Source organism: Rhyacophila brunnea, unplaced genomic scaffold (genome assembly GCF_057557595.1).
Source record: "Rhyacophila brunnea isolate RB1 unplaced genomic scaffold, BYU_Rbru_1.0 scaffold_3, whole genome shotgun sequence".
NCBI lineage: Eukaryota > Metazoa > Arthropoda > Insecta > Trichoptera > Rhyacophilidae > Rhyacophila > Rhyacophila brunnea.
This window is the reverse complement of record NW_028232965.1, coordinates 52,323,475-52,348,268: the sequence shown is the minus strand read 5'-3', so window position 1 is coordinate 52,348,268 and position 24,794 is coordinate 52,323,475. Positions and strand designations below refer to the sequence as shown.

Genomic DNA, 24,794 nt, shown 5'->3' with positions numbered 1-24,794 from the left:
CATTTGTTATCAAAATATGATGTATTTTCAAACAATATTTACATGATAATGTTAACATAAGCACCCAAATGCGGTTTTATACCAAATAAGAATATAACACAGTTTCGGTTCTTTATATTTCACCTCATAATATCCAAGAACGTGTCACTTCTGAAAAACAAAGTTTTTAAATCATTAATAAACATGAAAGCGTTATTATTCATAATTGTATTTTGTATTTACAAATGTACAGGATATTTTTATTCACAATGTCAATTCAATTTGAAATGGCTTAGTTTTATCATTTTGGTTTATGCTAATATAATATGCCACATCAGTGGCGTGTGGTCCATAGGTGCTCTAGTTGCGGTGCATCTTCAGAAATATTTCATAAATTACTAGGTTGTAATCATTTTATTACCCAATCACATGGAAAATTTTACTTAACTATATTTCTTCTAATATTATGTTGATTGAGATCACGGCTAGATATTCATGTTCTATATTATTGTGAATATTACGTAAATATGTATAGAATATGGCAGAGCTACCGTATGGTAATACCACGCACGATAGAACTCATCAAAATTCAATAAGTTACAAAAGTAAATTATTACCACAAGCCTTAAAAATACTTAAAAATATATATAAATTTATTAATAAAATTACAAGATAAAGGAACTTTTTATATACGTTTTTGAATTTTCTGTTGAATTATTATGCTCAATATGCTCAAACTTGTACTTGATATGAAGCAAATAAAAAACAAACAAATATAGAATACTTAAATGTCATTTTGACATTTCATTTTGATTTCCATAGTAACGCACGTATATATTAATAATTTAATTGCTAGGACCACCCCCTTAGCAACCAATAATAGTCTTTTACTTTTTACGGATTTTTCTGAAATAACTTTCCATACAAAACAGAATTAATTGAAAATGAATTCAATTCTGCTTAAAGATGGCTGAAAGTATTAAAAGAATGCATTGGCATCGTGTTCTGATATATTCTAAAAGTTTAAAATGTCTAGCTAGTCAGGAAGTTAGTTAAAAATCGATTGCAAGATTTGTACTGGACAAGCAACCACCGGACAAATAAGAATACGAGCTAATAAAAATGTAAAATTAACTGCATTTTACATTTTCAAAAATGCAGAAACAAATAAGTTTACATGAATAATTAACAGTTTAATCGGTGAAATGGAACTTCTTGTATTTGTAGCATGTCTGGTTCAAGAAATTTATGAGGAAAAAATAAGCCGCATACCACTGGAGGGAAAAAACATTGAGTTTTAATGACAAGAGAAATTGAATCATGAATTTTAAAAATTTTTCCAACATAAAAAAAAAATTGTGGGCATAGGAAAAAGGGAATAAGTCTTAAAAATCAAAGAATGAGTTAAATGTGTCAAATGAACCATAACACATATTCACAAAAAAATGAGAAAAGGGATGAGGCAAATCAACAACTTTGAATTACTAAATTCCACACAGAAACATTAAAAGGTCTACAAATCAATCTTCTTTTAGCTCTTCTAAAAAGTAGCAATTATAGACTTAACACCTTCTTCCTTTCGCAACAGAACAAAATTAATAACGGGGAAGGAAGGTTTCTTTCAAAATTAGTTGTGGTCATGTTTAAAAGGAACGAAGACAAGGGGGCCACAAAAACTGGCCTATTAGTAATTACGTAGCAGGCCTTGTTTTGAATGTCTTTTTGCAATCAAAACAATAATTAATATTCTCTGCATATTATTTATTTTATGTACAATAAAATTGATGGGTACATACAAAATTAGATACTTGTTTCTCTGTTCCCGCAAGCATCAAACCATTCTCTGACCGTCAGAAGTGGTTTGGTCTGAAACGTCAAACCACTTCTGACAATCTGTCAAAGTGATTACTGTCCAGACTGGACCTAACCTAAAAATGAGTCATTATTATATTCCGTATGTCATTTTCATTTTCTCGACACATTGCGTTGCCTATGAACATTATATTTTTAGGATTCAAAAAAATCGAGATGATAAGAATTTATATATCGTGAAATGTTCGTATTAATATTTTAGACATTTTTACACAGTAAGAGTTCAGTTGAATTGGGTGTATTATAGCTTAAGCCGCGTTGACACGATCCGAGTACACTCGGAAACAGCTTCATACTGATAACTCCTATACTAGCTAGCTCGGAAAAGGTAGAACGCGGTCCGAGTAGCTCGTATACAATGACATTAATATGGACGAAGCATCTAGAAAATAAAATGACACTCACTTTGTGTCGGGTCTGCCGGATGGCGAAATTCATATTTTAATATCGGTATCCTACGCTCAAATGAACATTCTGCTTGCAAGCGGTCTGGCGACACCGCTGGGTCTGCCCATACAAAATTTCTGACTGTCAGGTTTCGACTCCACCGTTATTATTGTGTTACAAAATGCCAATGTGCCTAGTTAAAAATTGTAAAAAAAATCTACTAAACACTCCAAGAAAGATGGGATATCACTTTTCATGTGTTAGTATTATTTATTATTTATAAAATGCCATTTTAAGATAATGTTTATTCAATGCAATTGAATGACAGAAACCATTGGACAGTCGCCTGTGATGTGCTGGGCTCACTTGCGTCTAATCTCCGAGAAGTCGTAAGTAACCGAGAATCTGTTTCTAACGCAATGAGTCATGACACTAATACGCCATTACAATAAAGGTTATATTACTATAAATTCTCGAAGCTTGTATCGCATAATGCAAATGGATACGTCATATGGTCACGTGACATCTACCTATACATCTGTGAATGACTTTCATGCACAATTTCTCGTGCGCGCCGGTATGAAGTGAGTTGTCCATTTAATATATGTCATTGCTCGTATAGGAGTAGTTAGTATGAAGCTGTCTTGTACGAGTGCGCTCGGTCCGAATGTACTCGGATCCTATCAACGCGGCTTTAGTGATCAATACCTATTATTCGTAAGGAACCATATGCGAACAAGAAATCGCTTTTGGTCTTATTATCCCATAATTCCAGGCATATTCTCTATTCAAAGAGTTCGTCATATTATCATGTCAGGCCAACAATTTATTTTATACTATAATATATGTTAAATCAACCGGGAATGATCATGTTTTATATTTTCTAACTACTTTTTAATACTACCTATCGATTATATCAATTTATATTCAATTGTCGTCTAAGTCACATGTCGACATGAAAACAATCCAACAAGTGGGCGATTAGGAAAAGCTTTGGGCAAAAATAATTTTTAAAAACCTTTGTCCTATTATAAATCTCATAAATGAATTCATGAAGCATTATTTATATTTTATACATATTAAACAAATGAATACGACAATTAAATTAGTGTTATTGTAGACGACGAGCTATGGGAGGTTGGAATTTCATAACAAGTTGACATTTCAATAAATGTATTGCTGTTTTAGACAAATAAATTATTGAATTAATTTTAAATACTGGCAACACTAATTAGTTGTCGGAATCGCGTTCCGGCAAAAATCTGATTGTTTCTGACCGTCCGGTTTGATTGGTTTGGTTTGCTGGAACATAGCTTAAAAATGTCTGTACAATTTAGGAGGATTACAAAAAAAACCACCCCAAAAATTTTCAAACCATTTGTTATAATAGAATAGAAGGCTTACTATTGGGTCCGCAAGTTAGTTGAACTCTAATCCTGTCATCCCCACGCACTGAAATATTTGTTAATTTTAGCATTCATGTTAAGTTCAACGAAAACTACTTAACTGACCTGGCATGACATAGTATGTGGTATGGTATAGTTATTATTTATTGAAATCGTTCTACTACAGCTATTAAACAATATATTTAACACATTTTGCCTGTCAGTCAAAAAGTTTTGTTCAGATTTATACTTACCTGCCAAATGATTTCTCAAATGAATTAAACTAGTCTTTCAAACAGGCCTTTTGGCTAAAAACTCATATATCGCACCATCGCAACTAAACTGCCACAATCCAAAAATCGTCAAACAGAGAAAATCAGCTTTGAAATTTTTACCTTTCACATTTTTGTAGTGTTTTTGAAATATGTTTAGATATTGAATGAAGTTTGGATTTGAATTTGATGACTTAGAGATATGAAATTTTCTGTAAATATACTATGAACGATAGACAATGAAACGTAGTAATTAACTCAAAACACGTATATTTGGACTTGTGGCGGTTTAGTTGCGATTGTGCAATATAACTGCAGCATTATCCGTTTTTTTTAAACAGTGATATGTATGAATTTTTACCAGGGCTTCGAACCGGAAGGATATATATTTTTTTACTTGAACCGAAACTAAAAAAAATATCGGTTCGAAGCCCTGGTTTTTACATAATATTCAACTTTTAAAATTTTACATAATATTTATGTAGTATGTTTCAAAAATGTAATAAAGTCAATCTATTAGCAATATTTTTCAATTATATAGCAGTGTTTTTCGACCTACATAAACGCCTAACACACCAAACACCGACATAATAATTAAACATGATGCCCTATAAACACAGTGCGCTCGACTGGGACACGGTGCATCTGGGCGGGAACCTGATACACGTAGATGAGCGGCCAAATAATGACCGTGCCTAGCGATATGAATATCTGGTTAAGTTTGATGTTGTGTTATTATGCTCTTTATAGGTGAAACTTAAGAAAATTGGAGGCACACCGGTTGAAGAACACTGTTATATAGTACTGTCCAACAAGAACTTCTTGGCTACGTGTTAAAACTGTGAACTAAAAAGCTCCTCCCATTTAGTCAACGACAGCGCCTTTGGCTTATGCCTAAATCTTCTTGTTGGACAGTCTGTGTCAACTTACTCTCTTCCTTTGAAGTAATAAATACTGCATTTTTATTTTTATCTCATAAAATACTTTTTTAAAACACTGAGTTATTTATTTAAAAAAAAAAAGCAGAGGTGTAAGGAGTTAGTAGGGATAAAGAAAACATCACATCAAAAAAACATTGATTTATTTTGTATAATATAAAATCATTCTCAAACAGTATGTATTAATATTAAATTAAAATAAAACACTTAAGGTGACTGTACAATACCTATCCTATTCAAATTCATAATAAAGGCACGATAGAGAAAATTTAGAATACGTTACCATCCATCCAAACCGTTTATACTTAGTTCATAAAACCAAATTAATCTCATTTCAAAATATACATATAAAAAACAATAACTAATCTATGACAGTGATTCAATAATATTATAATTCATATTTAAATGAGATATGGGTAGGTACTATATTATTATATAAATAATAAGAAACATATCGACTGTAGAAAGGAAAAAGGCTGTAACCTTCAGTTTTTTCAAAATAGGTTTTATTGGATAATAACATTGTACACGACTAAATACACGTTGTGTCTAAAGGATGTAAGGTGCAAATGCCGATTTAGCCACCAACTTTTAAAAAAAGGAAGGAAGTGTCGTGGGAAAAAAGACTTAACTATCATTTTTGTTGGTTTTTTTTAATTAACTCAATAATTAATATCAGATTAAGGATATAAAAACCATATTATTAATTATTATGCACTTCAAGATTATGTCTATTTTGTATTTGAACTTTGACCGAAAACCAAAACAAAAACGTGTTTGTGCCTACAGTAAAATTTGATTTGTGTGGATTACGCTCATTTTCCTTTCTGCAGTTGATATTAATTATAATGTACAGAATCGGAGAATCCAACCAAAATAAGACAGTAGAATAAAACTATTCAAATGATAATAGTAGAATTTATATTGGTACTTTATAAATGTAACTAGTGGTGTAAATATTCCTCATATCTTCCAAGAAAGATCTATGTAGGTTGGATTACCGAGACCTACCTTATTTTTGGAATGTTCTATCGACTATTTTACAACGCTATCATATTATTATAAGAAAAAACTATGGTATTTTATGTATTTGAACATTTTTCTAGGTAAGAAACTATGATTTCTATGTGATTGGTTTTTTTATTTTTTAGATTATGTTACCTAAGAAAGATAACCCCCCCACAATGGCCGAGCGGCTTATACGTCGGCTTACAATGTCGCGGGTCCCAGGTTCAAATCCTGGGTCTGGCAAATACACATTATTTTTCAATGTGTCTTTGGAGTCAGAGTATGGACCTAAGTTGAGCAAGTGAATAATATCCAATTCTTGTAAAAACAAATATCCCATAATATGATCTTCTTAAGGAATATAACTTTACATATCCAAAGTTTTCGCCTGATGTACTATTTGTACCCTAAAAACTTTACTTTCAACCTTAGAGAGTTGTCAGTGAATAGAAAATCATCACACAATTCTTTCAACCAACAACACTAGTACTACAGTAAACATAATATTACACACAACTTATTTGAATAAATTTAGAATTTAGTAAAATTTATATTTTGCTTGTGTAGTCTATGCACGCGTAAGATGCAGCTGCAATATGAAGTGTACATTCATATGGAATGATTTTGCTTATCCACAAGAGTGAAACCCCATTAATAAAACGCCTACATAGTACAAGTGATTAAGCCTACTACTGAACAAAAACATCTGTATGTGAACAATGTTCATTTGTTCACGAACCGATGTATTTTAGTCTGGATTAGTCAATAGAACGCGCAAGGAAAACTGAAACTTTGGACATATCAATATTACATAATTTATTTTATTTGAACATATATAAGGCACATATTTTGGTTCAATATCATCGATAGTTACGAATCATGTCTAATCAAATAATTGTTGGAAATAAAAAAATATTTCATAAGTCGACTAAGACAATTCTTTCATTAGTATGATAAATAAAACCTACTTTCTTTAAGATTCACCACAAAAATTTAAAGCTAAAAATGATGTTGAGAATGCTGATGTTGTCACGTGTCCGGTCAGAACCCATGAAACAATAACAGCTCTACCACTGAATTATCTTAGATTATTACAAAATGTGGTTGTTGTTAAAAGGGAAAAAAACTAATATAATGGTACGTTTACATCTGACACTTATACCGTTATACTTATTTTATGTGTCTAACATAAAATTTCACTTACTGTTTACACCTGCATGGATCTGACATAAAATTCTCGTATACTTCTCGTTGAAATAAAGTCTCTACACTTTATTCAATGCAACATTTGGAATAAATATATGCGGTGTTTACATATGGCATTGTAACTTATTCGGACACTTATTTCGTATACTTCTCAAAAACGTTATATCAGTTGTCAGTTGTCAATATGGGAATGTCAAAAAAAAAGAAAATAGCAGCGAGTCTTTTGGCAACAAAAATGAGGAAAAAACGGCTAAATGGAAGCGGGAATGGATTCAGCGACGAGAAGAACTAGGTGCTTTCCGTTTTATGTCAGAGTTTAAAATCGAAGATCCACCTCAATTTGTGAACTTTAGTTTGCAAGATTGGACCTTTTGCCAAAAAACAAGACACACAATTTAGAAATGCCATAAGTGTAGAAGAACGATTAACAGTAACATTGCGATATCTAGCAACTGGTAAGAAGTGAAACGTCATTGCATATTCAATATATTATCGTAATACGAGTGCAGTTGTGGGCCAAAATGAATTAATACCATTTGAAGCGTATTTTTTTCTTCACAGACTGCATCAGAATTAATCGTATGTGCCGAGAACAAGCGATATTTTATTTTCGCACAAAATCCATAGAACACGGCACATCCGATTTATTTCTCACTGTCTATGATTTTTGACAGATCGCTACAGTACATTTATTTACGTAAGCGTTGGGCATACATTCACGATGTATGATAATAATTATTTGTCCGTTGTTTAGAAATACATATACCTATGCACTTCACTACCTGTCAAACTACGAATAATGTGTCAGGTACTTGACATAAAAGTAGACGGTGGTTCAACTTCGGTGATATGTCGCTGCAAGTTCGAACTTGTCATATACGCGGTGTTTACATTTGCGTATATAAGTAGATTGAATAAGTGACAGGTGAGTGTCGACACACGCGAAATAAGTGGCTGGTACAAATATAATTACTGTTTACACTTAGTGAATATGGTGTCATACATAAATATGACGATATAAGTGTCAAATGTAAACGTACTATAAGCAAGTGTTATAAATAAAAAAAGAGAGAAAGTCTTTATTATTAAATACGAGACTTCAAATATTGAGACTAATATTATTATTGCAAAATTAATTTTCTTTTAAAACACTCGAAAATTTTCACTCATTAAAAGACCCTGCCTAACGTAATGCCGTAGACGCAGCAAACGAACCCTACTAATTATTAACCTATCGTTGGTAAGTATAATATATAAAAATATATTTTATTGCACGTTTTCACCCAAAGCTTACAAACTCCAATAATAGTGGAAGACATTATTTGATAGTTTTGAAAAGTCATGCCAATAAGAACAAGTATAAAATTTATTTTTACCTCTATTGTAAAAAATTGTAATATTTATTATACATACTTAACTTCCCACTAATATTAAGAATTTTTCATTCACCCAACAATTATAAGTCAGATTTTACTATCATTGACGAATCTAAAATGAAATTTAAGGAATTTATTCCTCCGCTTCATTTGATACTCACCCATTTTGTGTAAAAATCTATACAGAAGATTAGATATAGATCAGTGGCGTGCGGTGACTTTTGATTATAAGGATGCTTTCGAAAATAAAATAAAAAATATTACTTCCATACATTCTCAGTAAGTAATATTAATTAGTCACATTAAAATTAATGACATTTTGAAGATATTCATATAATATGTAAATTCGGGATGGATATAATATCCAATAACATTAAAATTTAAAACATTATCATGTTAAAAGTCGTTCTTTAATAATAATATTATGGATCATTTGAAAAAGAAATCACCAAAGAAATAATAATCAAACTACAGAGTACCGGCTTTAAGACGCAATTACAAATATAATATTATAGTCGTTAGCGAACAAAATATCATTCATTCAAGAAAGTCCCAAAGTAATAAATATTAGTCTTCATGATAAGACACTCTTAAGAATATTTTCCCGTAAACAGATTCAATGGAAACTGCCGTTCCACAATTTTGAATCAAAAACAATAGGACTACACGGTATTTTGTCGACTTCTTCCAACAGAAGCTGTCATTTTTTCGATCAAGTTACAGCGGTCAATAAGAAATATTATAGCTTGTACAGCGCGGAATCAGTGTTGCCAATTGTCGTTGAAAAAAACATGCCAGACAGGGTACGAAAACAAGCTATTTGGCAGGAAAAACACTAGATTTTGTTCCACCAAGAACCAAGTCAATACCTTTCTTTCCGTTAGCGTATCTAAAAAAGTGCAAAAATCGAAAACCACACATTTTAAAAGAAATTTTTAAATTGACAACAAATCCCTATATTGTGTCAACGGCGTTAAAGTTTCCTTCCATGTGATTTCGATAATTGTCAAACTGATGTCACATACCTAAACACACATTAAATGATATGATACCATTTCACTATAAGGCCATGAATGCTCCTATTGTTTTAACATAATAAATTATGTTGTTTTATTTCTCATGCTACTAAAATAGGTACCGACCTACCTACATTAAGTAGGTATCTAATAGTCATAAATTTGATGTGCATGAAAATAAATAAACTAAATATCTAACGTATTCTCAGCACATTTAAAGCTGTTGGAGGCATCAAAAAATGCTATTAAAAACGCCACAAGCCAGATGCGTTTTTTGCAAGCTAGATGCCTATCGAAAACGCTAAACTGGCAATGCTGCGCGGAATATCGAATTATTATTCAGATTTTAGTCATCGCCGAGATGTCGGCCAGGTGGTAGGTGGATTGATACTGTGTATGCGACAAAGTGACAGCTCTGATCAATCTTTTTAAAAAATATGTAATTTTATTATAACAAAGATTAGTCAAATGAAATTGATAATCGAATGAATAAAATATGTATATTATGCTGTATTTCAAACAATGTTATGACATATTATTTTATTAATATTTCTGGGTACGCTCCGCATCCACAGCATCTATGGACCGCTCACCACTGATATACATAGTTTAAAAGCGAATAGTAAAGAATAACACCAATACTGTAACTTCCTGAGAATATTGGACAGTGTTATGCAAATGTAGATAAAGTGACTAAATGGGTGTGCGTGTGTGTGATAAACAAGTAACAGAAATGAAACTTTATGATTGATTATTTCTCTCTCTATTTTAAAAATCATAAAAATCGTCATCGTTAATATATTGTGCAACTGGCAAATATTCGTCATCACTGTAAACTATCTCACCATCAGATTCGCTAAGGTTCCTGCACACTCACAAAGTTATCTATCAGTTACCTAGTCTTCATGACATATTTGTATACATGCATAATAGCCAAAATAGGTTATATTTATGTATCCTTGCTTATGTTTAGAATTTATTTAATTTAAGTGTTCACCGGCGGCTTCTGTTTGAAATTTCCATAGGGGCGATCGATTTAGCCAGTCGACCGGCTGAGTCATCTACCTTGTCTACCTTTATCCAATTATTTCGATAATAATTGATTAGTTGTAGTTGATGGTTTGGAGCTGAATACTTCATGTTTTTCGAGATAGTTTTTAGTTACTTATCAGCCAGATCCACTTTACTGTATAAAAGTTTCACTTCAAAAACTTTCTTTTCACAGAGTTTTAATTTATTTATTTATTGGGCAGATTTCATACATATATAAGAATCGATAAAACTACATTTTATTTTTTTAAATTTTGCAAAAATATCTCAGGACATCTACAAATGCATAACGCGGTTCAATTTTGTAATAAGAGCACACATTTAGAAAGGTGGAGTTAAAGTATTATATTCGTGATCTGCAGCTTCATTTTAAATATAACGAATTCATCAATGATTGTCATAAACTTATACAATTCATATTTCTAACACATTTATATTTATAAAAATGGTCTACAATATATCGCCCCAATCGAGCCAAAGGCACGAAAGTGCTCTTTTGGCCAATTTGACTTAAGTGAATAGATAAGCTAGAAATAGACCAAATTTTAATATGACAAAGTTTAGAAGTGCTACTGGCTCTAGAAATGGGCGAAATAATGACATCACTTTTCACTAAACTGAGCACCTAAATACGGAATACAAATTAACCAAAGGCACTAATGTGGCACATTCGTGTAAAAAAAATAAACAACGTTATTTTTCAATGTGCCAATGACATTATATAATAGACAATAAGACCCTAAATAAGTAATATTATTATATAAATCAAAATTGTAAGGCTCATAATAATCCTAGGACAAGGTTATGAATTCCCAAACATGTTTAAACTTGATTATCTCAAAAGTGACATTTTGCACATTGGTGACTTTGGCATGGTTAGGACGATATTTCGATGTTACAATATTATCACTGCATGACATGCGTCAGGCCATAGATAGGTTTAAATAAAGCAGACAATCAATCCGGTCTAACATATTGTTAGTTAGATAATCAGTCACGACGCTGAGTAATAAAAACAACGGAGAAAGCCGCTAACTAGCATGCACTTGGGAGTCCGAATTGAGCATTTGATTTTCGGCGGAAATGATGGGACGCTCGGGCGCCGGCGGGTCGCCGGAGATATTAAACGGCATCTTGTTATTGGAGAGACAAAGGGAGGCTGCGACACTCGGTTTGTTAGATTCACACGGCATTAAGGAGAGGGGGGCTTCTTCCCTACCTAGGATGATCCGCGGCATGTTGCACTCCTCGCACTTGTTGAGGAGGGCGTGGTTCCGGAATGTGCAGATATGACATTGCCACGAAGAGCTCCCCCGGGCGGAGGCGCGCCCCACGCTGGGCCGCTGTCCGGTATAGATATTGTCGTAAAACTCCTCATCTGTTTCACCAAAAGAAGCTATCAAAAAATGAAAACGCACACATGAATAGTTAGCAGTCAGTCAGGGTTACATTCTTCATGCAATAGCGCGATATAAAGCAATTAAAATACACATACAAATTTCTACTCAATTTTATGTTTAAGGGGAATCTAATAATATACATACTGACGATTAAATGAATACAAGTGACAAAAAATGACTTAGGGGCAGTTTTCACATCACCACATATAATAGGTGTAATAGGATTGAAACGTGTAACTGCTTTGTATGAAAAGATATAAACATTTTATTCCTAACATTATTATATCCCATGGTGGATAAAATATCAATATTATTTTCATTGGAACCTTATATGTATAAGGAACCTTAACCCGGCACCTGCCTCAAAAATCGTATGACGCACCATAACTACGCATGAATTTCATTATCGTCTTTGTTCTATACTAAAAAAAGCAATAAAAAATATGTCACAGCTCCAGTCGAGAACCCAAAGCCATTAAGATAATTTCGACACACTAAAAAACCGTAATAAATCAGTTATAATATCAGAAACACTCGAACAAACGAATGCTATCCAAATTTGAAAGAACTTACCGCAAGTCGCCATTTTGTAGCAACTAGTTAGAGCTCTGCGCGGTGTGTAATATTTCGACACTTGTGCATACGTTCCCACGAATCGAGCGTTACTAATTTTCAAGTGCATATCGATAAATCACATATTAATGTCTTCGGGTTGAGTCGTAAACAAATATAAAGGGGACCCTTTTAATATATTTAAACTACACAAACACTTCACTTATTGAATATTATTGATAAATTAACACGAACTCACATATTTAAAAAAAAAAACAAATACAATAATAAACCTATTTTAAAATTCTTTAGATGTGTGATATATTTTAAAGCAAGGTGACAGACATAACGCAACATCACACGTTGGGCACATATAGCGAGAGAGTTTTGTTTTTTTCGGATTTTTTTTAGAATTCCCGCATACGAAACATCTTCTTCTAGGCTTATCGGTATTTTGTGTCGGTAAAATGTATTCTGGCAAATGTCCCGTTGCACTTTTGGGCAATAATCGTACGGGATTATCGCTAGTTGACGCTGTCGGCTTAGGCAGGGGTGCATTTGAAATTCTCACACAATATTTGTCCACTAGTTGTTTTATTACACAGAGTTGAAAATCGCCCAATGTTTTTTTGTCAGATTTAATAAATTTATATAAATAAAAAGCATTTAATAAATATAAGTCGATCATGTGGAATGCGACCTTTTTATACCACTTGATCGATTTTCTCATACACGACAAGTTGCTAAGCATCATGTCGGACTTATCTACCGTACCCATATTTTTGTTATAATCTATAACACATTTTGGTTTTTCAATGTTTTCGCCAGTTCTATAGTTCACTTTTCCCGTTGGTCCAAATGATGCATCGTGGAGGGTGGATAGCATGTGAACATCCCTCCTATCGTGCCATTTCAGAGCCAAAAGTGGACTATTGTACTTAGCCTCGGTATCTCCCTTTTTCAGTTTGCTGAACTCTGGCATATCTTTACGATTTTTTCTCACTGTACCGCAAGCATTCGTTTTGTGAGAGTGAAGGTATTTAAAGAGCGCCGGACTCGAATACCAGTTATCACACCATAAGGTGTGACCTTTCCCGATATAGTCTTTCATTAGCGTTGTCACTACCGCACCGGAAATACCGAGATTTTCATTGTCTTGTATGTCAGTCCCTTCCCCACAATAAATTATAAAGTCAATAATATATCCTGTCATTACGTCACACATCACAAACATTTTTATTCCAAATCGATGTCTTTTGGAAGGAATGAATTGTTTAAAAATTAATCTACCCTTAAACACGATTATGCTCTCATCTATGCAAAGATTCTGATACGGTATCATCGTTTCCCTAAAAATTGTTCTTGTGTGTTCTAACAGTAATCTAATTTTAGCTAGTCTATCATTTGAGGCGGTCACACTAGGATCAGAAAAATGAAGCATTTGTAAAATAAGCTGGTATCGATTTCTAGCCATTATTTTCCCAAAAATGTCTGCATGCAGGTAAGGATCGGTACTCCAATGTTCCTCTATCGACGTGTGCTTATTTCGAGTCATCAGCATTGATACGGCAAAAAATGTATACAACTCCGGCACTGACGTGTCTGTCCAATTGTGTGACCGCGATTTCGGTCCGAGGTCTCCCGCACTGTACGAATGGTTAAAAAATGTATTCGTTTGGTTCACTATTTCCGACATTATATTTTTATTCAAAAAATGTTCAAAGAAAAGACATTCGGGAGAGGATTCGTCCAAGTCGTTCGATGTCACGCCAGATCGACAATCATTGAATTCGTGAACTATTGGAATATACGGACCAGTTCTCCATGACCGCAAAAATTCAATTGGCTCGTCAGAGTCCGTATCGTCAACATCATGATCAGTCTCATGTTGTTCCAATTCCTCTTCCGACATGTCATAATCTGAGTCCAATTCCTCATTAGTACGCACATTTTCTTCCTCCATATTTACGCACTATAAAACTATGAAATGTTTTTAAAATGTTTAACTACAGTATTAAGAAACGCCAAATCACAGAAACCATTAAACTCACACACCATAGTTATTGATATCAGTATTAATTTTCACATTCACTAAAATGGGACACGGTAGACAGTACAAAAAGTATTTTAAAAATCGCGATAAAATAAAATCATACGTTCAATAGTTAATCATGCCAGTTTTAATGTGATAAGTACACCAGACAGCAAAAAAAGTATTTATCAACGATTGCGGTAAATATTCAACTTGTATGCGATAAATACAATCCCGCGCAATGGCCCGCTCGGTTGAAAGTCTGTCGTATACTGCGCAGACGCGGCGCGCAGTTCAAACTGATTTCTGTCGACCGGCAAAACTTGGCCGTACGAATTGGTTCGAAACTTTGGTGATTATTTTATATTTAGAACCAATGCTTTTAAAATATGTCATAGGTGGCAGGAGAAGGACAAATCAGGCCAAATTTACGTGAAAAAATCAGTCCCGTATGATAAATATGGACGCGGTGGCATCGATTTATACACATGCGCATTGCGAATTTGGCCGATTTGTACAAGGTGTGTGACATCGGCGCCGGCCGGGTTAATAACAAAAACAGATATGTCCACAATTCAATATTGGTGGTAAACTACATTTTTGTGCGTCAAGCGTTAACTGGTTTGTTTTAACGGCCATTACATTTTCTTTTAAACTCGTGCAATATGCATACTTGTATTTCCCTTTTCGTAATAAATTCATGAAAAATAAAATTGGTCATTTATTAATAATCGGTATCTGTAAATCGTTGGGTTTCTTTTTCGTGTGTTTTTGGGACATTTTAGAAGTTATACACCAATACATATTGCACGAAACTACACATAGAATATGGACATATTTTTTGTTACATTTAAAAAAAATGTGGACAAATTAGTTTTTGTTATTAGACGCCTTTGTTATTAAATGTTTTGGCTTGACTTGTCAATATAAAATCAATATTTTTTCATAAAATAGTAATAAAGGATCATTTGAGAATGAGAAATCATTCACAGAATGTTAAATACAGTTACATAGAATTTACAATAGCAAATCTAACTTAGCTAAGCTGGTTTACTCAACTTGGTCACCGTTGCACTTGTATTAATTCAATCCTCAGCACCTCAATTTTCATTTTAATTTTATTGATTGACAAAAGTTTAGCGATAGCCAGAGTAAAGTTATGTAGAGCGGCAAAATACCCATCAAAAACTCTATTGCAGTTGATACTTTCAGCAGTCGACAGACAGAGAATCGATCCAAACTCAACTTAACCTGAACTCAAAAAATTCAACAAAATTACTCTCCCGGTGTCTCACACGGATGCGATTTATTCCATAGATCCAAAATGTCAATATCAATTTTATCACAAACTAAACATCATCAGATTAAAAAGCAGTTATTCCAAAAAATTTCATCAAATAGAGATAATAATAATGGTGTAAGATAACTGTACACCCACGATGGTCGAGCATGCTTAATTCACATGTTGTTTATCAATGTGTGTTTGTAACCAGAGAATGGAATTAATAGGTTGAGCAAGTGGCCAACATGAATTTCTGGTAAAAATAAAATCTATTATTACAACATCCACTCTTTGGAAACCAATTTTGATCTTCTTAGGATCGAACATGGAACCACTAAAAAAATATATATATATCATTGCAAGGGAATTTTTCATTCCCTGAATAAAAAATTCCATATTATGTTCATGCCAATGACTGCAGATGCTAATGGAAACAACTTAATCTGAAAATGACAAGGATGGCATGGTCCATTACTACTGATTTAGTTGCATGCGCAAACTACTTTTTCTTCATCGACAATTCTGAGTCAACAACTTGTGTGCATCAGTGTATTAAGTAACATGCGTTTGAAAATTTAACTAGATTACATAGAAAAAGAGTTGTGGTGCATTGATTATGTATGTGTAAATTGGTTTAGAACGTCAGAATCAATTAATTTGTATTAATTCTGCAATAAATACAAATGTCTGAAATTCATCCCAGTCCCTGTGAACCAGAATTGAACCAGAAAAATTGTGATGAAACAGTTCATACAAAGTTATCAAAAATATAGAATTAATCAAGTAAAATCTCGCACTTTCCAGGACTTGAGCATTTTTTTTTTTATTAATTTTGTAGAACCGAGCACTCGACACAGTTTATGCAAAACAGGCACAATGTTCAAAAACACACAAAAATAAGATTGTTAAATATATGGCCATCTGTGTGATACACATTCTTTCGCCAAATACTAAGCTGGGTAGCTAAATTTATAGCATTGACATAAATCATTACATCAGATACGACAAGCTAATATAAAATAAGTTTTGTGCGATTATTTAAATGTTTGGCATTTATTGGCCGGCTCGTTGGTATGAGGTGGTGTCAGTGGCGAAGGGTGGAGGTAGGCTGTTAAGATCCGCTATAAATAGTACACATTAAACTTTATCAGTCATACGTATATGTTTTCATTGAAATAAAACTACAATTTACAGATGGTGTTGGTTAGTTTTTAAAATTCAATTAAACCCTGCGAAAACCAAGTCATAATTAGATAATAGTCACAAAATACTGGTATACCTATAAAATATCTAAAACTATGCAATTAAATCATACATAACTTTGAATATTTTATGGATAGAATAATATTTTGTATCTAATATAGTTTGGTTTAGGAAGGGTTTAATGAATTTAAAAAAATAAAACAATATATTGTGTAATATATCACCCAAAATATAACAAAACTTTTATGGTTTGACTTAGACAGGGTTTAATTGGTTTTTAAAAACTAACCAACACCATCTGTAAATTGAAGTCTTAGTAGTTCAATAAAAACAATTATGTACGTATGACTAACAAAGTTTAATGTGCACTATTTATGGCGGGGTTTTAGTAACCTACCTCCACCCTTCGCTACTGGGTGGTGTGCAGCCAATCAGACTTTATATTACTGCTGTGGAGTTAACTTCACGGTAGTCAAAACTGACAACATTTCAACCGTCGTCGGTTTATAGCCAACATAGAAACTCAGGTGTTAAACTGTCTCGTCTATCTAAAAATTTAATAAAAGTAATTTTGTCAAAGATTTCTTATGCAGTTTTTATATTTGGTACAGCCGATTAGCCTTAGAACCTATTTTCAGTATGACTTTCACAATACATATAAAATCCGTCTGATATACAACCCATTGAAATGCAAGCGTGGAAACTTTATAATGAAAACATGAAAAAGTGGGTACCTGCAGTGGCAGCAGCCCTATCCAGCTGACGGGCTAGCCTCTGGCAGAGGTGTCGCAGGCGGAGGACGGCAGGGCGGAGCAAGTGGGTGGGGGCGGGGGAGGGCGCTCGCAGGGCGCTCACTTCGCGTTGCATGCTCGCAAGTCGCGCCCTCTCCCCTGCCAGAGCACTCTCTAGCCGCAACAGACGTTCCTTTTGCCGCCTCACCAGCTCGTCTGCGGATAATCACAACTATTATTATTGCACTCAAAACAAATGTATAGCCTAGTTACATTGGTGGTGAACATATGGCACGGGAGATAATTTTTCATGGCACGCAAATGCTTTAGAGAAAAAAAATACCTATAATAACAATAAATGACAGATCACAGTTTGCATTGTATAAAAAATAGCAGGTAAAGACTCTTGAAGAATAAGCATTACGTTTAATTTAAATACAGTATAACCTACGTAAACGGAATTCACGTTTTCCCGGCAATTGCGTGTATTTTTTTTAGTCCCGATGTATTTCAGTACATTTAATACCCGCATTTACGTTTTTCTTTCCCGCGATTTACGTCGGAAATATTCAAAATATGCGAGTTACGCGCGCTTGACAATGATTGGGTCGTGACATTCGAACGATTTTTCAATAAAAATTTTAATTGAATGTTGTTTTTTAATAAAACGTTATTTTTTTAGAAACATAAAATTTAAATGTTCTTTTTTTCAATACCCCCTTTTACATTTTCCCTCCAATTAGGTTTTTTTTTTTCAGTCCCTTAAAAAAACGTAAAATAGGGGTTATACTGTATATAAATGGATAGGTCTGTCTTCAGGCTTTATGCGTCACATATAATATTATCGCACTAGCCTCATCAGACGGCGGGGGAAGCTGCGCCGCGAACCTATGATTTTGATCGATTTACAATGCTTGAGACCACTGTAGCGAGAGATTGCAATTTTGATGTCAATTTGTGCGTAAAGAATCAAACTAAGTAATACAGTAATCATTTCTACACACAAAAATGGCTGTACAAAATAAGAAATAATAACTTGGTTTCAAAATTCAGTTTCAGTTTTCGGTGGACCGTAATGTATAGCGTAATTAAAAAAGTGATAAAGCTATAATATGTTCAATATGTTTTATGAGTACTATCTAACTCAGGGGAGGGCAAACTTTTTGGCTGGAGGGCCAAATTCAACAATTCAAAATGAGTGGCGGGCCGCAAGTAAAATACCATTTTTAGATATACACTATTTAATATCACGAAAAATAAACACTATAAAAAAATAATGAGAAGAATGAAACTGTTGTACATTTTTGAACATTTTTTTCAAATTCAGGTGTTAATTTTGTAGTTGAAATTCTCAAAACTGCTTGTAAATGGGCATCAGAGATATTTGATCGTAAAGAATTTTTATTGAGGTTCATGATCGAAAATGTTTGTTCACATATATAGATTAATCCAAAAATAATGAACATTTTTCTTGCATAATCTTTAAGTTGGTTGAATTTGTCTGAATTGAGGGCATTGTAAAATTTAGAGATTTCTTCACGACGATGCAATTCTCTTAAATCAGTGTCACACTGCAGATCAATAATCTCAAGTTGTATCTCTGTCGGTACTCTATCAATATCTATTGAAAATGGATCGCATACTATTGCTAAACAAAATTTAATCTATTGTCAATATTTTTTTAAAAAATATATAAAAAAGTTATTCGTTATCAGAAGTACAATTAATGATATCGGGCCGCAAAAAAATACCCGGCGGGCCGCAGTTTGCCGCCCTCTGATCTAACTAGATTCTATAACATCCTAATGTTTTAATAGAATTCCTAAAAACCATTTTTTTCTGAAAAACTGCTCAGCACGTCAGACAGTCGAAAAATATTATTTGAGAAATTTTGGCACGTGTACGTAAAAATGTTCGCCAACCCTGGCCTAGTACATAATGACATACATCTGCCTGCATACAAATTATACAACTGTTTATACACTTTTACCGCTATGCAAATGCACGACAGTGAAGCTCAACAAATGTAAACATTGCAATTAAAATAAATGTAGTTTGGACAGTCTATGTTGTAAAAAGTTGGGTACTTTAATCAAAACAATATTCCACGAGATAATGTATCGCAACTTCCAATGACGTAGTAAAAAGTTTATTTAATTAATTTACTGCAAACTTATTGACACTTTCTTCCGTTCACTCATGTTTGTCAGCGCAATTGCACTCGTGATGGAATTGAAAAAAAACGTGGGCATGTTGATAAACAGTTTTAATATATCTTTTAAATAATGTCCATTTGTTTGCGGACAGATAGAAATATGTTGGTCTGTACTAGACTCACGCGCATGCCAATCTTATTTGTGTGAATGAAAGCGTATATTTATCACTGTAGATCTGTAGACCAGTATAAGATGTCTGCTGAGTGAGGGTACTACAACCGCGTGCATACCATATTATCATTCAGTGTTCTTATACTGGTGATACTGTATTAAAATTGTCCACAATATGTTAAAAAATAAATTGAAATTGAAAATTGTAACCCTGACATTAAAAGAATTACAAGGAAAACACATTGTTGATAAACATTTTTAGAATAATTATGTGTGGGTATTTTAAAGTAGCTATTTACACAAGCATATTTTTACAAGTCCGAATGAATATGGAAAGGATTACATATTATTTCCACAATACGATAATGGTGCTTATTCAGTTTTACATATTTCTGTACCAAAGAAAGTCCATTCTATAAATCAATTTTAAATTTCAATGTGGGTATAATATTATATACGACTTCGAAACTGCTGTACAAGATAGTGTAGATCGTATCTACGAGCGGCACGCATCTGAACCCAACCTCATTGAGGCGAACTGGAGCCTAAAAAAGAGTGTGATTGTGTCATTGGCTCATACCATCCTCGATACAGAGATAAAATCGACTGTGAAAAGGCAAAAAAATGGAAAGTCACCAGAGGGAGACGACATACATCCCGAATTCTTCAAGTACAGGTTGAGCGTAATCCAGCACCGCATGTTTCATCTGATAACAAAGGTGTGAGAAGAAGAGCGCTATCCCAGGGACTGGGTGAACGGTGAAATCATCACACTTCACAAAAAAGGTGACCCTCTTAGCTGCGACAATTACCGAGGCATTACACTACTCAGCGTTCTGGGAAGGATTTTGGCAAACATCCTCTTGATGAGAAAAAGGAACCCGATAATGCATGTCCTCAGGAAAAACCAGGCCGGGTTTCTACCTGGACTGGCTGTGTGCTGACCAAATCTAGAATCTTTGATATCTTCTCCAGCGGAGCCATGAGCTGAACACTCCGTCGGTGTGCTGCTTTGTGGTTTATGAGAAGGCTTTCGACAGTCCGTACTGCCCCTCTCTCTGGACGATACTGGGAGCATACGGGGTCCCTCCCAAAATCATTGCCATAATCATGCATGAGAATAGTGACACTGTCACGGAATGGTTCAGATTTCATGACCGGAGTCAGACAGGGTTGTGTCCTTGCTCCGTTTCTCTTCATCATCCTCTTTAACTTCATACTATGAAAGTCAATAACACCTGACCGAGACATATCTGTTACCACCATGGTGAAGCTATGCGACCTAGAATACGCTGTCCTATTTGACAACTCAATCAAGAGCATTCAAGAGATAATCGACAGGTTGCATGACAACTCGTCTCGCATTGGTTTTGAAAATCAACGTGAAGAAAGCCAATGTTTTGTGCAATAGCACCTGTCCTGATCCGGAATTCCCTCAAATTAGCAACGGGCAAAACATCGAGATCGTCGACAGCTTTAAATACCTGGGGGTACACATTACGGGAGATGGCATTTTGCAGAGAGAGCTAGTTATCCGAATGGGAATGGCAAGAGCAACACTCAACTCGATGCAGAGTGTCTGAGACTAACGATTGTACTCGGTCAAAACCAAATGCCGCCTATTCGACGCTTGTATTCCGACGGTGCTGCTTTACAGTAGCAATTCATGGCAAATTACGAATTACGAAGGCTCAGAGCAACCATATACTGAGCTTTGAGAACAGATACTGGATGTTCATAAAATGAAAAGTACCTAGTTTTGTGCTTGGCTGTCGGCCTACTGGTATTGCGATGGTTGTTTTAACAGTGGTGGATGGGAATGTTTGACGATTGTATTTGGTCGTTTCCTGCCACTTTGCTAACCAACATGACGTTAGATCGTCCATAACATCATTTAAGCTGGTTTCTTCAATAAATTCACCATCAAAATCACTTAAGTTATCATCACAAACACTCATTTCCTGTAACTCGGGGTCACTGATCGATAATGAATTTTGTGTGATTCTAAGGGTCAAGTCCGACTGACTGTCCGACTTAATAAAAAGTATATCAATTAACTAATGCGCAAAAATTATTTATCAAATAATATGATAGCAAAATAAAATCAGGAGCCAAAGATTAATTCCTTTGACAACTGTCATTATCAGAATTTTTCAGACATATTAGCTGTACGTAAATGTCAGAATCATAACGGAAAATGCATACAAAATTATGTCAAACGTCATCATAATTGAAAATAACTATATAGAAGAGGTTATCTGGGGTTATAAAATTATTTATTACACCCGATTATATGAAGTACCTTTTTGTTTCAAACAGTTTCTTTTTACTTGTACAGTTTTGCATAACCAGGCAAATTATAGTGAATGAGAAAAAAATATTCAATGTATTTGACAAAAACTATTATATTTTTAACTCGGTGATAATGAGTGTTGCAATGCTGCGATTATGTCTAAGTCGAATATCGAATATTATGAGCTTCAATATTCTGTGAATCTGAATCATCTATCAATATGTAATTTTTGACTAATTTCGAGGTATGTTCTTATATACTTAGATTCACAGTAAATTCAACTACTTAATAATGTTTTCAGACTTGTGAGAAAGGATTTAACAATGTAGGAAGGATTGAGAATTAAATAATAATAATAATTATGTTTGCAATGTGTAAAGACCAGTGGCGTTTTGTTTTGAAGGTATTCATATTCATATAATATTATATGCTATGTAAATTTGGGGTAGATATAATAACATTACAATTTAAAATATTTATATGCTCTGCATCATTTAAATTCCATGTATCAAAATGTATGTCTAATGGCTGTCAACTTGCCTACCGCATAATTTTACTAATATCAATAAATTGAACTTTTATTTCATATTTGCAATTTTTGAATTCCGTTATAGCGAAATTCCATACAATGACAGTTAAGGGGTTATAAAAAAATATCAGACGATATCCCCACATCGCGGTGATTGTTATTTGCAATATCAGGGAGCGAGCTTGTGGAAGAAAATTCTTACCCAACGCTGATGTGATGTTGTCTGTCATGACTTGTGGAGCAGCGGAATACGGATGAGAATGATGCGTGGGCGTGACGGAGATGTTTTGAGGCCCTGAGTGAGAAGAGGCGGGGCTGACGGTGATCTGGACGTGGCCCTCGAAGCCCCTGGGCCGCCCTTCTCCTGAGTTAGCGTTGAAATGTGAGCGCGGATTCCTCTTCTCTGACGAGGTGGGCGTGCACACGGTGAGATTTACTGAGGTGTACGATCCGGGACCGGAGAAGTCTTCTCTCCAGGGTTCGAAAAACTGGACGGGCCGCGATCTGGAATCTGGGGGCACCATGTCCATCCGGCAGTTGAGGTTCACGGATACATTCAGCGGGTATGGAGAGTCATCCGGTCTTCCGTGAACGTCTCCGGAGGAGTTACGGTTTTCAGCAGCAAAATCGTCAGATTTGCGTTGGTCCTCGGAATTTTTTTCCTTGCAGCCATTGGCCGCGTTATCATTTTGAGAGCGGTTCTTCGCCTGACTTTGAAAATGACCCCCGGGACCGGAGAAATCTAGGGTGGTGGGCCTTTTGAGTCTGGTGTCTTCTTCTCTAGTCCTTTCTGATGTTTTATTTTTGTCTTCCTGTTGACGGTGTTCGTAAATTTTGTTATTTTGATTATCTAATTGTCTGTTCAGTTCACTTTTGATTTTGTTGCTTTTTATGATTTTGAAACTTTTATTTTCCGCAACACAAGTAACACAACTTTCAACACTCTCTTTCAAAAGTTCAGTTTTTTTTAAACTGTCTACGTTTTCACATTCTTTTTTGCCGCTAACTGCCGGGGAAGTGGTCTCGCTTTTAGCGATCGGATTTTCAGAAAGAAGGCTATTCAAAACGCTGACGTTTTCGGAACTCAGCGTATTCTGATTCAGGTCATTATCGATGGCAATATATTCCTTTGTCTTACGAGAAGAATATTGAATATTTTCTTGTACAGCATTCTGCGGTTGAAGAGTAGAGATTATGATGCTCTGTGCTTTTTGCACTTCTTTCAACATCAACACTTGGTTCGGGCATTGCTGCGGTTGCAGAAAGTCTCTGCTGTCTTCCTTTCTCGAAGACGACAAGGAAGACGACGGGTACAGGTGGCTGATGTAGTTCTTGGCTTCGCATTCCAGCCTCGACTGGCAAGCGGACCTGTCATGGCAGTGAGAGGATATCGTGCTGGAGACGACATGATCGGGGACTCCGGGAAATTGCTGTTTCAGCTCATGAAATAATTGCATAATCGAGATGTTAGTGCAGGCGCATTGGGGGGCACTCGTGGCGCCTCCAGAAGGTGTAGACATGGCCGCCCATCCTCGCTTTCCACCTGGATAGGGAAAATAATATTAGATTTCGCTCAAACGAAAATATACCCGTGAAATCGAAAGCGCAAAGTGCAGGCGGTCGCTATTCCGGCTCCGAATCATTTTAATCTGTTAAAGATAATAATGACAATCAACAAGAGGCATTTTCGAGCGAATATATTACCTATATTATTATTATGACCATAACGCAAAACACTAAAACAAGTGTTAAAGAAGTAGACAACAGGTACTCACTGATTTTTAAAAAATATTTTTTGATAAATCACTAACAACTATTATAATTCACATTACATATCTTCAAGAATAAACAAATGTACTTTTCGTAAAAACCAAAAATAAATTTGCATATAATATGTCAACCTATCTCCGCCATATTATAAAATATTGACATTTTAATTTAAACGATTATGGCTAC

The 24,794-nt window shown here is 34.5% G+C and overlaps 1 protein-coding gene across 4 annotated transcripts; it reads right to left on the bottom strand.

Moving 5' to 3' along the window:
* Positions 1-24,768, bottom strand: Tab2 (TAK1-associated binding protein 2). 4 transcript variants are annotated; one of them, XM_085951971.1, is made up of 5 exons: positions 24,614-24,768; positions 23,041-24,381; positions 17,693-17,905; positions 11,709-11,885; positions 1-150 (listed from the first exon to the last, which is right to left on the bottom strand). In XM_085951971.1, exons 2-5 carry the CDS (start codon positions 24,356-24,358, stop codon positions 125-127), a joined length of 1,734 nt encoding a protein of 577 aa, XP_085808097.1. In that variant the 5' UTR covers positions 24,359-24,381; positions 24,614-24,768; the 3' UTR covers positions 1-124. The 4 variants fall into 4 exon arrangements, with proteins under 4 accessions (XP_085808097.1, XP_085808098.1, XP_085808095.1 ...); XM_085951972.1 differs by having other exon boundaries at positions 11,709-11,867; XM_085951969.1 differs by lacking the exon at positions 1-150 and having other exon boundaries at positions 10,687-11,885.
* Positions 24,769-24,794: the final 26 nt, after the last annotated feature.